Raw genomic sequence first — 17,822 nt, forward strand, 5'->3', positions numbered from 1 at the left:
CCCCCCCCCCATTTTTTTTTAAACATCATGTTATAAATTACCACACCCCACATTATACCCCCCTCTCCCTCATGTAATAAATTACCACACCCCACATTTTACCCCCCTCTCACATTACCACACCCCACATTATACCCCCCTCCCCCCAAACCTAACCCCCCCACAACCTCCCCCCCAAATTTTTTTTAAACATATAATAAATTACCACACCCCACATTATACCCCCCTCTCCCCCCCCCCTCCCCCCGAACCTCCCCCCCCCCATTTTTTTTTTTTTTTAAACATCTTAAAAATTACCACACCCCACATTATACCCCCCTCTCACCCCACTACCCCCCCCCCAATTTTTTTAAACATCATCTAATAAATTACCCCACCCCACATTATACCCCCCCCCCTCACCCCCCCCTACCCCCCCCCCCCCCCAATTTATTTTTTTTTTTCCCTTTTTTTATTTTTGAAAGATCGTTTAATAAATTATTGAATATGAACAATTTACCCATGATGGCTTACGTTATACTGTCAAGCACTCAATAGTCGAGCGCGCTGTCATCGGTAGGGTGGCATATAGCAGTTGAACTGTCCGTCAGTATGTCAGTCAGTCTGTCCGTCCGTCCAAAAAAAACTCTAACATTGGCCATAACTTTTTCACTATTGAAGATAACAACTTGATATTTGGCATGCATGTGTATCTCATGGAGCTGAACATTTTGAGTGGTGAAAAGTGAAGGTCAAGGTCATCCTTCAAGGTCAAATGTCAAATATATGGCGTCTGTCCGTCCGAAAACTTTAACATTGGCCATAACTTTTTCAATATTGAAGATATCAACTTGATATTTGGCATGCATGTGTATCTCATGAAGCTGCCCATTTTGAGTGGTGGAAGTTCAAGTTCAAGGACATCCTTCAAGATCAAAGGTCAAAAAATATATTTTAAAGTGGCGCAATAGGGGGCATTGTGTTTCTGACAAACACATCTCTTGTTTCCATTATTTTTGGAAGATAATGTAATAAATGACCACATACCCACACTATACACCCCTCTCCACACACCCCTCCCTCCTTTGTGATTGAAGTATTGAGATAGGTCCCTTCACCTTTAAAAGAAAAATGAGCGGTCTGCACCCGCAAGGCGGTGCTCTTGTTTTATAAAGTGCTGCTTTTATTTCTTCTTACAATAAAGACAATGTTTAGTTAGTGCCCTTTTGCTTGCATATTAAACTTGCAATAATCTATATATTCTTAATGCATATGAATCTAATCATTACATGTACACAGATCCACTAACATATAAATCAAATCATGTTCGTCTCTTCAATTTTTGAACGATACTCATCTTAACTGCTTTAACTTTGCGAGTAGACTGAACTCCAATTTTCCAAGTTCCAACACTGGTTTCCGTGACACACATTCACTGTGCAGATTTCTAATAAATATTAGTTGTTTTTAATTGAACCGTAGACTAAGTCCGTAGTATTTAGCGTTAATTGACACACACATTAAATTAGTTGCTAATAACCATATGATATCCGTTGTTTATTTGAATGTTATTTATCATTTTCGCCTTTCATCGTAATTTCGCTTCTGCTTGCCGCCATCTTGGACGGTGAGGTAAAACAGGCGTGCTCAATCATGATACATCTACTATCTCTGGTATCCTCCACAATAAAGAGATGTGTGGGTAGCAACGTATAATTGTACATGTTTGGCTACATTTAGTTTAAACCTATTTATTTTAGCTCGATTGCATCGAAAGCCTTAGGCTTATATAAACGCTCTTGAGTCCATTTCCTGGGCCTAGAACCAGTACTTGGTGTCTTTGGGGGAGATCTTAAGAACGCTCCAACGGTGGGGATCGAACCCGTGACCTCCAGGTCGCTAGGCGGACACCATATCCATTACACCACGGCGACCTTTTTGGCTACATTTGCGAACCAATACGTAAGTCAGTTGTTATTCGGCGACAACTCAACATGCTCGATTGGCACTCATTCTACGACATCATCGCTGAACAACATTCTAATGTTATTGGGTTTAATTGGGAAAATTTGGCATTTTGGGGGGAAATTTGGTCAGATATTTGGGCAAAAATGTTGATTTTTGTGATTGGGCAGCAGCCGAATATTGGTGGTAATTTTTGGCAAAACAAATCGCTGTCAAGGTCGCACTGTCAGTTTTAAACAGTATAAATGATATTCTTGACATCGGGGGCAAAATATTGCAGACACGTCTAATTCGCCATTGGAGCATCTTACAAAACTCAATTTTAATATCTGTCCCTCAAATTCATTGTCAATATCTTTTTTGTTCCATTTCCAGCGCTATGCCTGCTACAAGAAGTGTCGAAAGGTCCACCCAGCTCCCGGCTTAGAGAAGACGAGATACTACGCCACTTACGCCAACTTTCTTTCAAGAGTTACCTTCTCCTGGATGAATGAGATTCTGGTGGAGGGATTCAAAGCTCCACTTACCATTGAACAGCTCGGAGCCTTGCCTCAGGTGTGGGAATGGATTGGTTACGTTCAATGAGAATAATAGATGTGGATGGACCGGTTCCTGATCAATGGATATAAACAATTGGAATGGACTGGTTACTGTTTAATGAAAGTAATAAATAAGGAATGGACTGGTTACTGTTTAATGAAAGTAATAAATAAGGAATGGACTGGTTACTGTTCAGTGGGAATAATAAATAAAGAATGGACTGGTTATTGTTCAATGGGAATAATAAATAAGAAATGGACTGGTTATTGTTACATAAGAATGAATCAATTGAATGGACCTTTTATTGTTTAATCAGAATTGATAAATGGTAATGGACTGTTTTCTTTTAACATGTTAATATAATTGATTTTTGGGAATAGGATGCTATATATATGGGAATAATTAAATAATTATTTATAGACATGTTCTGATATATGTTGAAACCTTAAAGCATTGGTTTGAACTTCTATTCAATGTGTTTTCATTTGAATTTTATCTATAACTAAAGAGATGTTTATCTCAATGAAAACTAGTAAAAAAAGCGATAAACATGTAAATGCTTTTCCTTAATTATTCTCACAGACAGACACGTAAACAAATTTTTACATGTTAAGCTCATCTGAGTACAATGTGCTCATGGTGAGCTTTTGTGACAGCCTTTTGTTGCGAGCACTCTTAGAGGCCACATTTACTGTCTGATCTTTATGAAATTTAGTCAGATGATTTGTACCAATGATATCTTGGATGAGTTCAAAGATGTTAGTACTGTAAAAGTAACATTTATAGTTCACTCTTCATGAAACTTGGTCAGAACATTTGTTCTAATGATATCTTGGGCTGCAGAGAACAGGTCATTTCCTTTGTATCTCAGGTGAGCGACTTTTAGCCTTTCAGGCCTTCTTGTTTAAATAATATTTTTGGTTGTCATTTGTTATGGATGATGCATTTAGTTTGAAGTTTGCATGTTGTTTATTATATTTCAGGAAGAGAAAACAGTAACAAACTACAAGAAATTCTTCAATGCATTTGAAGTAGAAAAGGTAGAACATGTTCAATTTATTATATAAGAAAACTTAATTTTTAATGTATTATATAAGAAACCTGTTTATATTGTGATATATTTGACAAATTAATTTCATAAAATTATTTTATCTATTATCTATTATTACAAAAATGTGAGGTACTAAACACACAACCAGTCACTTAGTTTATGTAATGTATTGATAATTAAAAAAAAAGAAAATTAATCCCAAGCATTAAAAACTTTTTTGCAATGTGAGATTTTTTAATGTTCCAGTTCCATTCAAAATAAAAATCAATGATCTTATTATTTGTTTGTTCCAAGCAATTGGCAGAAAAAAAAAATCAGCTGCCTTCATTGCATCGAATATACCTGCGCGCCTTCTGGCCATACATCGTCCTGGGGGGAATCTGTCGGCTGTTCGGAGACCTATTGGCCTTTGTGGGGCCGTGGTGTATAGAGAGTATAGTGAATTTTGCCTACAGCGCACTCAACAGTAATGGGACAGTGAAGTTGCCGCAAGCTCCCAGCTTGCCAAATGCTACCTTCTATATGATACAGAATGGTGACAATGTGACAGTTGATGTGACAGAAACAGGTGTACCAGTAAGAATTCATAATGTGATTTAAGTATGTGATATAATTGTTTGATGCCACAATATGGCAGTTATTTAACAATGGATTTGAAACTTAGGGGTGTGCCAGTTAGTAAACAGTTTGCAATGTGTCAGGAGTTTACAATTCAACTACATGTTTCTGTTTTCAAAAAGTATTACACACTGAATATTATGTAGTATATATTTTCCCCCATGCATTAAGCCCAGTTTTTCCAGTCCTACATTTCATTACAGCACAAGGAGTACTTTGTGACAGTGACAGACTTCCTCAACAACGGGTATGCCCTGTGTGGGGTGCTGTTCATGTCCACACTGCTCCAGCACACGCTGCTACAGAACCACCACTACTTTGTGATCAGGGAGGGCATCAGGCTGCGCTCAGCGGTCCAGGTAGGCTATTAGTTTCATAAAGAATTACATAAAATTGGATCTCGCTCTGGAAAAATTGGGCATAGTGCATGTGCATAAAGTGTCGTACCAAATTGATTTTCCCGGAGAAGAGACTTCCTTTAAATTAAAAATACTGATAAATCGGAAAGTGTTGTCTCTAATTAGCCTTTGCAGACTGCACAGGCTAATCTCAGACAACACTTCACACACATGCATCCATGCTGGTTTTCCCTGAATGGGACACAACTAAAGTGGTTTTCTCTTTTTTTTGGCTCAGAAACCATCACTGCTGCCCCTATGTCAACTGATTAGTGTTAAATATATTTTTGCAAGTACATTCCAGAAACCTGAAATAAAAGTTAATATGTTAGTACTATAACACCAATTGATTATCAAATGTTCATATAAATTGCCTATTCAATCAATGGAATAAAATTGTCATCAGCTGTGTTGTCGTCCATCTTAAATATAGAGACTATGCCATGGTCTTACCCTCTACAGGTGATTGTTTGCACTGAACATGAGCTGTGCTGTTGTCCACAATACATACAGGTAAAGAAACTACCATGTATGTGTTCTTCTTCCCCCACCCCCTCCCTGTAGGCAATGGTGTACAGCAAGGCCCTGAGTTTATCAAGCCTGGTGCTAACAAGCAGCAAGACGACCATGGGCCAGATCATCAACCACATGTCCATGGATGCCAACTTTCTTATGATGCACCTGTTCTTCATCCACTACATCTGGGCCACACCTTTACAGGTAGTGTGATGTGATAGCATGACGCATACCTTTCAGGGCTTGATGGGTTTTTTCAATGCACATGTTCAGTCATACTAGTTCCCTAAAATTTCACCAAAAAGTTACATGTCCTTACCATAAGATGTAATTTTATATGCTGTGTAAGTTTTTAATAATGCTGCAAAATATTATGGTAATATCTAAACTTGAGGCTTATTTGATGAATCATTTATTGGCATAGCATTACTAAGAACAGTTACCCATAATTTTGTCCGTAAATCTTTACAACGTTCATCTACACTTTCTCACAACTGTTAACTGTAATAGGTGGTCACATGTATTAGCTATGGATGGAAACGAATATTAAAATATTCAAACATTAAGATAGTATTAAATTAGGGGAAGATTTTATCCAAATTTCCGATTAGAATATTTGAAAAAAAATCAAACAAGCTTCCAAACAAATGATTTTTTGCAAACAAACTTACAAACAAATGTATAAGTGCAAAGTCATTTTTTTGTTTTAAAGCAGACAACTGTTGTGTATCAATAAGATCTTGTGTAGCGTTAAAAGTAGATTGTCTATTTTAATCTTACATCAGGTCATCTATGTTTTGACTCCCAGATGGCCATCTTCTTTTACTCTTCCAGCTTCTTTGCATGTGGTCATGTACTTGTATGTTTATTATTTGAGGTGGCCATCTATGTATGGTCTTACAGTTGTATATTATTAAAAGTCACAGCTGGTGATCTGGGTTTAACCTAACAGGTGATCATCTATGTTTTATGTTCCAGATGGTCATAAATGTATATATTTACAGGTGATCCTCTGTGTTCACTCGCACAGGTGGTCATCTATGTTTACTCTCACAGGTGGTCATCTTTGTTCAATCGCACAGGTGGTCATCTCTGTTTATCCTTACATGTGGTCATCTGTGTTTACTCTTTCAGGTGGTCATCTCTGTTACCTATAACAGATGGTCATCTATGTTTACTCTTTCAGGTGGTCATCTCTGTTAACTATAACAGGTGGTCATCTATGTTTACTCTTTCAGGTAGTCATCTGTGTTAAGTATAACAGGTGGTCATCTATGTTTACTCTTTCAGGTGGTCATCTCTGTTAACTATAACAGGTGGTCATCTATGTTTACTCTTTCAGGTGGTCATCTCTGTTAACTCTAACAGTTGGTCATCTATGTTTCCTCTAACATGTGGTCATCTGTGTTCACTCGTACAGATGGTTATCTGTGTTCACTCTTACAGGTGGTCATCTGTGTTAACTGTAACAGGTGGTCATCTGTGTTTACTCTTATAGGTGGTCATATATGTTAACTCTCACAGGTGGTCATCTGTGTTTACTCATACAGGTGGTCATCTATGTCTCCTCTTACATGTGGTCATCTGATTCACTCTCACAGGTGGTCATCTGAGTTCACTCTTACAGGTGGTCATCTGTGTTAACTATAACAGGTGGTCATCTGTGTATACTCTTACAGGTGGTCAAATATGTTAACTCTCACAGGTGGTCATCTGTGTTTACTCTTACAGGTGGTCATCTATGTTTCCTCTTACATGTGGTCATCTATGTTTACTCTTTCTTACGGTCATCTGTGTTCATTCTTACATGTGGTCACCTTTGTTTCCTCTTACATGTGGTCATCTGATTCACTCTTACAGGTGGTCATTTGTATCTGCCTGATGTACTTCAAGCTGGGAATCAGTGCAGTGTTGGGCGGGCTGCTGATTGTGCTGTCTGCACCTGTACAGATTGTTGTTGGGAGGTCCATGTCCAACATGCAGAAGAAATGCATGGTAGGATAAGAACCTATCCCTCTCCCACTCAGGAACAAAGTGTAAATGGCTATATGCAACCGGCATACAAGCAGAACAGCCTTCAAGTAACTGGCAGTCTGTTTGCTGCTAATAAGTGTCTTAGGTTTAGAAATAAGGCTTTTAAATTTTAATCAAGTAAAATAGGTTTTTAATGTTTTAAGATTTTTTCAGGGACTACAAACACATTATAAATATGTATCTGAGCAGGGAAGAGTTAAGGTTTTAACCTTTAAACCTTTCGTGCTCTGAAGCAAAGTGACTATTTGCAACCAGTATTGAACCAGAACAGCATGCAATTTATGCGCAGTCTGGTCAGGATTCTATGCTTCTTGCTGTTCAACAGTATCTTAGGTTTTGAAGTAAACCAATATCCAAATATTCAAAATTGTCCTTATATTGGAATATAAAATTCATATTCAAATATTGATTTTAAATTTTTGTATGCAAAAAATTGTAAAAAAGTATATGTGCAGTCACATTTTTGGTTCAGTGCAGACGACTTTCGTGAATCTGTCATTGATTGATTAAGATCTGCCATCAATTGACGTGATGATAATTGGCATACTGTATGGTATCAGGAGAGGAGTAGTGTCTAAATTGATTTAACTGGCACTTTGCAATTATGTTGAAACACTGCGCGTAATCTATTGTTGACAATAATTGACAATTAAATGACAGTTTGGCACTACTCTTTTATTGCTCATGCTCTTGTAGCAACATGCAGACGCCCGGGTGAAGAAATGTAACGAGATGGTTCAGGGCATCAAGGTCATCAAGCTGCTTGCCTGGGAGACGTTCATTGCTCAGGGGATCTCGGAGTCTCGTAAGCGGGAACTCAAGGCCGTCATGATGAATGCGATCTTTAAGTCGCTGTTCAGTAAGTTGGCATGAACCAGATAAGTGATTGATATGAGCAGCTTTTAAGGAAAACAGGGCTTAATGCATGTGTCAGAGTTTAATCAGGAACAAAACTTACGGCTTGTTCCGTGTTTTTATAGAGAAAGTCTTCTTAGTGAAATTCAAGTTTAGTCGGCACATGTCGTCCCAGATGAGCCCGTGAAGACTGCACAGGGAAATCTTGGATGACACTTTATGCACATGCATTAAACCCTATTTTCCCATAGCAGGGCTCCCATGAATTGTGAAGTTATGTTATTGGAATGACTTGGCTGATTGGACACAAATAAAGTTTATATTGCAAACAAATATCTCTACTTTTATTTATTTGGTAGTATGTTGTTGAACATATTTTACTTGAAATATGTTTTAATCTGTTTCCAGCTTTCATAGGGACTGCAGCGCCTATTTTAGCAACTTTCTTGGTAAGAGATTTAATAGCATTTAATACATTTAATTTTAATGCATTTTATTACTTATTTTGAGTATGATGTTTATGTAGATGGATTTTATGTTCTCAAATAATGCTGCCTAAGGCCTAGAAAGCTCGCAACTGCTGATTAATAATGCTTTATGCACCATAATAAAAATCCAATATTATTCATCTGAATTCCACATACAGGATTATAGAATCCATTTATTGTTGACTGGAACCCTAACTCAACTCTCTTGTCAAGAAAGGCCCCCATTTTTTAACAAGTCTCTTAAAATCTATTGTGTCAATATAATTTTCATGCGTTTCAATTGGTGAGTGTCAGTTTCTTCAGAGAAGGTATTTTCTATTCTCATTTGATAGAGGCCTAACCCGATTAATATTGAAAGAAAAATGCGTAACTAGCTTATAAGGAATATAAAAAAATTGTTATGTATGGATTTAGAGGAGTACTGCATGATATTAAAGTAAACGCAATTAAAACTGTTTCAGACATTCGTTCTCTATCCTGTGCTGGAGAATCAGCCCCTGACTGCCGGGAAGGCCCTGTCCACCTTGGCCCTCTTCAACATCATGGCCGTCCCGCTGGTGTTGTTCTCGCTGTGTACCTCCACAATGATCATGGCAAATATAAGCGCCAAGAGACTGGTTCCCTACCTGCTGGCCCCGGAGGTGGAGGGACTTCAGGGGTCACAGGGTCACGTTGACTCCATCAAGACTGATGCTGATGAGAGCTTACATGGGGATGAACCTGAGGTTGGTTTAATGTTAGAGGGCTGGATTTTATTATGCCCATGCTTTTGGATATGGGGGCATATAGATTTGCCCTTGTCTGTCCTTCCTTTTTTTCCAGTCTGTTTGATTTTTGTGTTGCGAGTAAGTCAAAAGTATTGCAGTTAGAGAAATAAAATTTGCAAACAACATATAAACTTGCGCTAGTCCATATTTTGCTTGATTTTTTTTATTAACACCTTATATAGCGTCTTTTTATCAAATAAATTAATGGGAGCCAGCATGAATTGCACTTGTCCCTATGTCCCAAAGCTTGTGTTTTCAACTCCTGGTGAACAACTTGGCGGATCATGCTAAACCTTTGACAGTTGAATGACCTTAATGTATAGATGATCTGAAAGAAAAATTGCTGAAGAAAATAATTATAGCCCCACAATTTTGTGTTTTCAACTCATTTTAAGCTTTTGGGTGGATCTTGCTGGAACAAAAATTGTGCAATTATATCAATACGTAGATGATCTTTAAGAAAGGAATTACTGCTTCTCTGAGTGTTTATAGAGAGTTATTGCCCTTTGTTGGTTTTCAAGCATAATATTTTGTGATTTAAACTACTCTTAAAAAATTTCTGGGCGGATCTCTCTGCAATATTCAAAGTTTAATTACCTTAATTGTGTAATTTTTTGAAAGGCACTCGCTTTTACATTTGGGACATATGGATTTGTCAATGTCAGTTCTTCCTTTTAACCATTCCGTTGGATTTGTGTGTTGAGCGAAACTCAACAAGTATTGCTGCTAGAGGAATGAAATTGTGCATAAACTTTAGAAACTCCATATGTTGCTGTAAATTTGTTCAACATGACTGGGTATTTGGCCCCATAGTTTAGCAAAAACATCTATTGGAGCCATAAAGCATTGTACATGTCCCGGAGCTTGTATTTGCAACTTATTCACAACCCAGTTTGTTTCACCGGTTTCGAAATCTGGCTGGTTCCATTGGTATTGGGCAAAAATGCGTCTTTTTTACTAAAATTGGGCTATAAGTGTTGTTTTTTTTTGCTTTTAAAATGTAACATTAAGAATAAAAGTGATTTCAAAATTATATTTACTTAGTTTAAACTTATAAGGCTGGATTGGAGATGAACAAGATGCTAAGACTTATTTGACAAAAAATGTTTGTTGTTTTGGGAACCTTTAGAAGGGAATTTTAATGTTCCATTTGGGAAAAATGTATACATTTTTCCATTGAAAATGGGTCCCTATACCAACCCCTAATTAAAAAGAAAAAAAGCTCAGCTACTGTATTTATCATGCTCTTACTTTTACAGTTGAATTTTAAGAATAAAGAGGAATAACAGCCGTAATTTACTTCATGGCATTATGACCATAGCATTCAATGATAAGTGTATCCCTTATAGAAATCTTTGCACCATACATGTATCTACAACTGACCCTCCAAATTATGTTTACATCAATCCAAAATCTCAATTGGTTGATTGGTACATCCAATGAAAAATGAGCTGGCATTCCAATCAGAATGGCATGTTTTTTCCCCAGCCCAGTCACATTATTTGTGTGGGTTTTTGTCATGACACTATGTTTTAAACAATTTTACCCCAGCCTCCAATCCAAGTACGATAGTTGTCAGTGACTAGCATAAATGTTCTTTTGCGCGGTGAACCAGCCAATCCAGGCAAAGTGAGGGGCATTGATTGTCACTTTATGACTGAAATACTGTTGAAAATTACAAAACATCCTTATAATCATTAAAAATTTTGAGCTGAATTCTGGGAAAGTGAGCGTCAAGCATGTGCTGAAAGTATCATTGGAGATTAACCTGTGCAGGTTGCACAGGCTAATCAGGCTCAACACTTTCCGATTTAAGGGAATATTTTGTATAAAAGAAGTCACTTCAAGACAAAATTTCAGTGTTTGAAGGATGACACTTTATGCACATGCATTAGGCCCTGTTTTCCCGGAACAAGGACCAAACCATTTGTTTATGTATTTCTCTTCAGGAGTCAGGTGTTCTGCTGCAGCCGATGGGGGTCAAGGACAAGTTTGACGCCCTCAACGCCAGTCTCTGTAGCCTGAACAGCCACATGTCTCCCCGCCATTCCCGCCAGAACTCCAGCAGCTCTCTCGGCCTGCTAGATTTGACAGCAGAACACCATGTTAATCCAGGTACTTAATGATACATTGGTATTTCCAACAGAGCCTTGCTCTTGAAAAATGGGCCTTAATTATGTCCGTTAACTGTCGTCCCAGATTAGCCTGTGCAGTCCGCCGTAACTGGATTTTTGCTCTGAAGAAACTTTCTTTGAAATGTAAAATACCATAAAAGTGGAAATTGTTATCCCTCATTAGCCTGTGTGCACTACACAGGCTTACCTTGGATGATAGGTTATTCATATGCATTAAGCCCAATTTCCCAAATTAAGACTCAGGTACTTAATTGAACATTTGTATTTTGGATTTTGCTCGTTGTGTACACACATTGAAAGAATGTCTTGAACTCCATTTGTTTCCAAGTTCCTTGACCCATGGCAATGTCAGTCATAATCTCACCTAAAATAAAAGATAATGAGAATCATTTTTGTGTGTATAGGGATAGAAATTTGTTGTTGCCCATTCGCCCAGGGCGAGTAGATTTAGGTCAGGGCAAGTCAATTTCAAAATTTTGGTAGTCAGTCCTTATTGTTTGCTTTAATAAATTAAATATTTAAATAGTTTCCCCGCGTTTTATCAGTTTATTATGCTCCCCCAACATTTATATTGGGGGAGCATATAGTCGCTGCTTCGTCTGTCTGTGCGTGTGTGCGTCCGTCCGTGCACAATTTTTTGTTTGGGCTATTTCTCAGCAACTAATAACCAGAATTCAATGAAACTTTATGGGAAGCTTCACTACCAAGAGGAGATGTGCATATTATCAGCGGGTTCTGGTCGGATGATTTTTCACAGAGTAATGGCCCTTTGAAATTTTCTATAAAAAAATTATTGTTCCCCCAACTACTATGCCCTCAAGACATTTCCTTTTATCTGAATATATAGTGCAATATTGTGACAAAAAAACCTTTGGGGAGTATCACCCGTCTCCGACGGTTTCTTGTTTTTTAACAGCATGAAAGTTCAGGCTTATACAAGGGTATAATGCATTTAGTCATGACAGTATTTTTATAATATTGTCTGATTTTATTTTGTTAAAAATGAGCATGGAATAATTATGACATGTTTTTGGTTCTGCGTCACTTACACATTGGCCGGGCTACCAAAGCACTACAGATATTTGCCTGTTTCATTCTAGATCTTTCCCTGTCAGTCAGATGATATTTACTTTTACTAACACAGTTTCAGCAGTTGTTACTAACAGATATAGTTTCATCTGTTGATGTTGGATTTTAGGAGTACCGAGACGTCATTCTGGTAAGGGAATAGAATGGAATGAATGCGTGTCTTTTTTATCCATTTTCCCTTTTCTTCTTCATACAGTGTAATTATGCCCAAGGATGTGATGGGTTTAACAGTCTTCACACTAAACTTTTGAGAGCACTTTTCTGAGTATCATCTGATATAGTCAACTTACAAAATGTGCTTCTTGCCTGCCAATATAAATTATAAGTATATACATCCCCAATGGCTGTATGGTTAGCACAGTGGATGGTACACGCACTTCTCATCTATGTGATCGGGGTTCCAGTGATTTTTCACCATTTTGGGAATGGGGCCGGGTCCCTTTGATTAGGAAAATTTGCGGTGTTTTGACTTAAATTGGGAACTAAGTTTTGTTGAAGAGTTTTCAGTATTATATTTACTAAGGTTGAACTTAAATGGATGGGAGATTAACAAAATATTGGGATCTACAAAAAAAATTAAAAAATTGAAAACCTTCCATTGGGAATTTTTAGCTGCCATTTGGGAAAAATATATATACTTTTTTCCATTGGGAATGGGGCTGACTAGCGTAGTCAATGGAAAAACACTAGGTTCAGTCACCGTTTTGGTTGGTGGTGACAGTCACCTTACAAAGCAGGTGAGGTCTCCTGCGGGTATTCTGGGGTCCCACACCAAAATGAAAGATGTAATTCAGTAAAAAAGCAAAGAGCTGAAAATGGCAGCTATTCTTTAAAATTTGTCCCAACTTTTCAAATGTGCTGGGAAACATTACGGTCCTCTTATAATGCAGCCTCAGTCGTGGAAGGGCCTTGAATACACCCCCTCTAAGGTGAAGTTTCATTTTACTTGGCCCAGTCTTTGGGCATGTGGATTAGGGTGAAGACTTGGTTTATGGTGATGTGCGGAATAGTTTGTCATTCATAGGGCATTTCCAGTAATAATGCTCCTTTTTGTATGCCCCTTTGTTTGGTAAAGAGCAATTTCTAGACCAATATTATATCATTAGTTCAACTGTCAGAGAAATGTTTTGTTTTGCATTTATGTCTGAATGCAAAATTGTGTAATGGAAAATGTAAAGGTCATCAACCTTAATATCATAAGACTGTTTCTTTAAGCCTTAACTTATTATTTTTTTTTAATTTTGGTTAGTCTATTTAAAAAAAATTAGTAAGAATATTTTTCATTGGAGCATCTACTAGTACATAGCATATGAAGCTGCCACAATCTTGTGATTTCTAGAAATTGTTTTATTCCATTTTGAACATACAGGGAGATTTTTAATCAAAACCATGTATGAGCTGTCTTGGAATGAGATGTATCATTGTGATTTTAACATTTTTCCTCAAGATATGATAAATCGTAATAACTCAAAGTTTTTGGGCACCCCATTTTTTACTCAAAATAACTATTTTTGGTTACTCTAAATTGTTGGACGTATGGGTTTTTGTCCAGAATCAATGACTCTAAATTTTCAGACGGTATATTTTACGGCTTTATTTTACAAGATTTCTGCATTGATTTTGCTTATCTGGTTACCCTTTGATCATGGGGTTGTACAACCGAATTAAGGTCGTAAATCCTGGCTGATGAAGGCCTGAGAGGAATGGACCGTTCAATTTGCCATATTGGGTATATTATCCTTACCAAAAGGCATTTTAGGTAATACATCACAAAGATGTGAAGTTGCATTTATTTCAAAGCAGAGGAAGAATTGTACAACACAAAACAATTATTGCACGTTGATTTATTATGCTCCCCCAAAAAATTTTGGGGGAGCATATAGTCGCCGCTTCGTCTGTTCGTGCGTGTGTCCGTCCGTGCACATTTTTTGTCCGGGCTATTTCTCAGCAATTAATGACCGGAATTCAATTAAACTTTATGGGAAGCTTCACTACCAAGAGGAGATGTGCATGTTATCAGCCGGTTCTGGTCGGATGATTTTTCACAGAGTTATTGCCCTTTTAAATTTTCTATAAACTACATATAGTGCAATTCTTGTCCCCCCAACTACTGACTGGAATTCAATGAAGCTTTATAGGAAGCTTAACTACCTTGAGGAGATGCGCATGTTATTTGTGGGTTCTGGTTAGATGATTTATTTAGAGAGTTATGGCCCTTTGAAATTTTTAAGTTGCTAAACCATCCATCGTATTATTTTGTCCAAAGTTATGCCCCTCAAGACGTTTTTCCTTTTATCTGAATATATAGTGCAATATTGTGACAAAAAAAACCTTGGGAAGCATCACCCGTCTCCGACGGTTTCTTGTTGTTGTTTTTTTTTCAAATCTAAATTTTTCGACAAAAAAATACATATTTAGTGTCCTAAAACTAAGAGTAATTACGGATCATTGTGATTTTACCATCTTAATACTTATTGTACAGGTTTTCCTTGTGGATGGTTTTGACCCCAGTGTGTGATTTATTTTAGATTTTATGGGTTTGCACCATGTAAATTAACTTGCAGTACTGTCCAGTATCTAGCATTGCTTAGGTTGTGTGCAGAATGAATAATATAAACTGACCTTGTTTTTTTGGTGTGAACACACATAAAAGAAATGCCTTTATGAAAGTCAGAGATTGTGCAGCCTAATTCTTCATGTGTTTGCTTAAACCAACATTTTGGACATACAGGTCTGACAGGGCCAACTTATGCTAGAACATTATCATTATTGATTTATTATTTATAAATTCTAATTATAATATAAATAATAAATTAATAAAAAATAATAATAATAAAGCCAACCATTTTCAGTTTTGTGATGCTCATAGATTTTGAAATCTTTGGTAAATCTGTCCATGTCCAAAATAGATATTAAGTATTAAAAGTCCTTCAGGATTAAGCCATCTTGGCAGAGTTATTAAAACCAGCGAAGGAAGAGAAATTAATCTCAAAGTTGAAACATGGTTAGCTTCAACAAAGTTATTAATCTTTTAAACAGAACATCACAACAAAACATATGATGAAAATTTGGATGAGAAAATTGGCTTTAACACATGAATAATACATAGAACAACTCAGTTATGTGAGGGATACATTGGGATACACCATAAAGACTTACATTTTTGCGGTAAATTGCTCTGGTAGTACACATGCAGGCACTGAATAGCTTATATTTTATTTAGGACTTTTGTAATTGTTTGTGTTTGATTTTGTTTCCTTTTGTTTACCCATACATGTGTATGCCTTTTATCCTGGTACAATTTCATGTGTGTTTTGTTTAGTTTTAACTGATTTATTTCAGCTCCATTGCATCACATGCATATAAAGGCTCATTGAAATGCTCTCAATCTGTTTCTTAACTCTGTCAGTGCGGGAACTGAATTTTGAAGGCCTGTGCAAACAGTTTGGATCCAGATGAGACGCCACAGAACGTGGCGTCTCATCAGGATCCAAACTGTTTGCTATTCTGATAGTATTCTTCGAAAGAAATCGAAGAAAATGCTAATTTTAGAAATTTAGCAGACAACATTTTAGCAGACGACAAATTTCCCAGCATGCAAAGGGTTATTAAGTAGAACCAGTACTTGGTATATATAGAGGAGTTATGAAGAATGCTCCCACATTGGGGATCAAACCTGTGACCTCCGGGTCGCTAGGTGGATACCATACCCTTTGTTGTTGTTGAAACAACTTGTGATGTCCAAAGTTTGATTACCCAGGATTTTTCTAATTGTACCCATTTGAGGATTTTCAATGGTTTTATTGATATAGAGGTTAGATTTTGCTGTCCTCTGTTTACTATAGCATTTGATTCTGGCTCTGGGACAGCAGGGCTTAATGCATTAATTGCCCCGATGGGTAGTCAGCACCAGCTCATCTTAGACAACACTTTCTGCCTTGGATGGATTTTTGCTTGGAAGAGATTTTCTTTTGAACAAAAAATTCCATAAAAGCAGAATGTGTCTTTTCTGATTTGCCTTTTCAAATTGCAGAGGCTTATCTAGGAATACTCTAAGCACATACATTAAGTCTTTTTTCCCAGGGTGCAGATCATTTTTAGGACTTAAATTAATTTGATGTAAAAAGGTGTAAAAGTGCAACGTGCATTGCTCCAACTTGCACCACAGTATTATTATTATCATCACAATTGTTACTATGAACAACATTTTATATCAGTTATAGAGACATCTTTTGTATAGCATGGTGTCTAATGACTTGTTTAAGAAATCTTGGTAGAGTTCGAAATTATAATTGGTTCTTGTTGGTTGAAAAACACGGCCACCAGGGGGCGAGGCATTTTTTCTTATATGGCTATAGTAAAATCTTGTAACACTCTAGAGGCCACATTTATTGTCCAATTTTCAAGAAATTTGGTCAGAAGATTTGTGCCCATTATATCTTGAACAACATTTTATATCTGTCATAGCGACATCTTTTGTATAACATAGCGTCTAATGACTGGTTTTTGAAAATACTTTGCACAACTTATTAATAAATTATGTACAATATTTTTAATCATAATAGAATCACATAAAGCAAGTTACGTCTTTAAAAGAAGCAAACTTGTAAATTCTATGTCCTAAATAGCCTCTTTTAAAATTGTTGAAGCATTTTTACAATATGTAACAAATTTATTATGTGTCATAATACTAAGAAAACACACACTGTGATCTTGCTTTTTCTATGCCCCGCTTCGAAGAAGAGGTGGTATAATGTTTTGCACATGTTGGTTGGTCGGTCGGTCAGTCCACCAGATGGTTTCAGGACAATAACTCAAGAACGCTTAGGCCTAGGATCATGAAACTTCATAGGTACATTGATCATGACTGGCAGATGACCCCTATCGATTTTCAGGTCACTAGGTCAAAGGTCAATGTCAAAGTGACTCGAAACAGTAAAATGGTTTCCTGATGATAACTCAAAAATGCTTAGGCCTAGGATCATGAAACTTCATAGGTACATTGATCATGACTGGCAGATGACCCCTATCGATTTTCAGGTCACTAGGTCAAAGGTCAAGGTCACATTGACAAAAAATGTATTCACGCAATGGCTGGCTTTTCAACTGACAGCCCATATGGGGAGCATGCATGTTTTACAAACAGCCCTTGTTTATGAAAACTTACTGCACAGTAATTTTTATGCTCAACTTCGAAGAAGAGGGGGTATATTGTTTTGCACATGTCGGTAGGTCGGTCCGTCGGTCCGTCCACCAGATGGTTTCCGGACGATAACTCAAGAACACTTACGCCTAGGATCATGAAACTTCTTAGGAACATTGATCATGACTGGCAGATGACCCCTATTGATTTTGAGGTCACTAGGTCAAAGGTCAAGGTCACTGTG

At 37.2% G+C, this 17,822-nt stretch overlaps 1 protein-coding gene across 4 annotated transcripts in view; it reads left to right on the forward strand.

Annotated features, from left to right (window-relative positions):
- The window catches only part of LOC127850349 (ATP-binding cassette sub-family C member 9-like), an 80,160-nt gene that overhangs the window by 13,061 nt on the left and 49,277 nt on the right, over positions 1 to 17,822 (forward strand). For 2 of the 4 annotated variants that reach the window (XM_052383326.1, XM_052383334.1), the window contains exons 4-14: positions 2,320 to 2,499; positions 3,468 to 3,524; positions 3,830 to 4,111; positions 4,357 to 4,512; positions 5,116 to 5,271; positions 6,928 to 7,062; positions 7,798 to 7,960; positions 8,365 to 8,405; positions 8,906 to 9,169; positions 11,161 to 11,326; positions 12,545 to 12,565. In XM_052383326.1, coding sequence (XP_052239286.1) covers positions 2,320 to 2,499; positions 3,468 to 3,524; positions 3,830 to 4,111; positions 4,357 to 4,512; positions 5,116 to 5,271; positions 6,928 to 7,062; positions 7,798 to 7,960; positions 8,365 to 8,405; positions 8,906 to 9,169; positions 11,161 to 11,326; positions 12,545 to 12,565 — 1,621 coding nt within the window. The remainder of the gene's footprint in view (positions 1 to 2,319; positions 2,500 to 3,467; positions 3,525 to 3,829; positions 4,112 to 4,356; positions 4,513 to 5,115; positions 5,272 to 6,927; positions 7,063 to 7,797; positions 7,961 to 8,364; positions 8,406 to 8,905; positions 9,170 to 11,160; positions 11,327 to 12,544; positions 12,566 to 17,822) is intronic. The other 2 variants (XM_052383341.1, XM_052383342.1) reach the window with 1 other exon arrangement.

The sequence above is a fragment of the Dreissena polymorpha genome, chromosome 1 (genome assembly GCF_020536995.1).
Source record: "Dreissena polymorpha isolate Duluth1 chromosome 1, UMN_Dpol_1.0, whole genome shotgun sequence".
NCBI lineage: Eukaryota > Metazoa > Mollusca > Bivalvia > Myida > Dreissenidae > Dreissena > Dreissena polymorpha.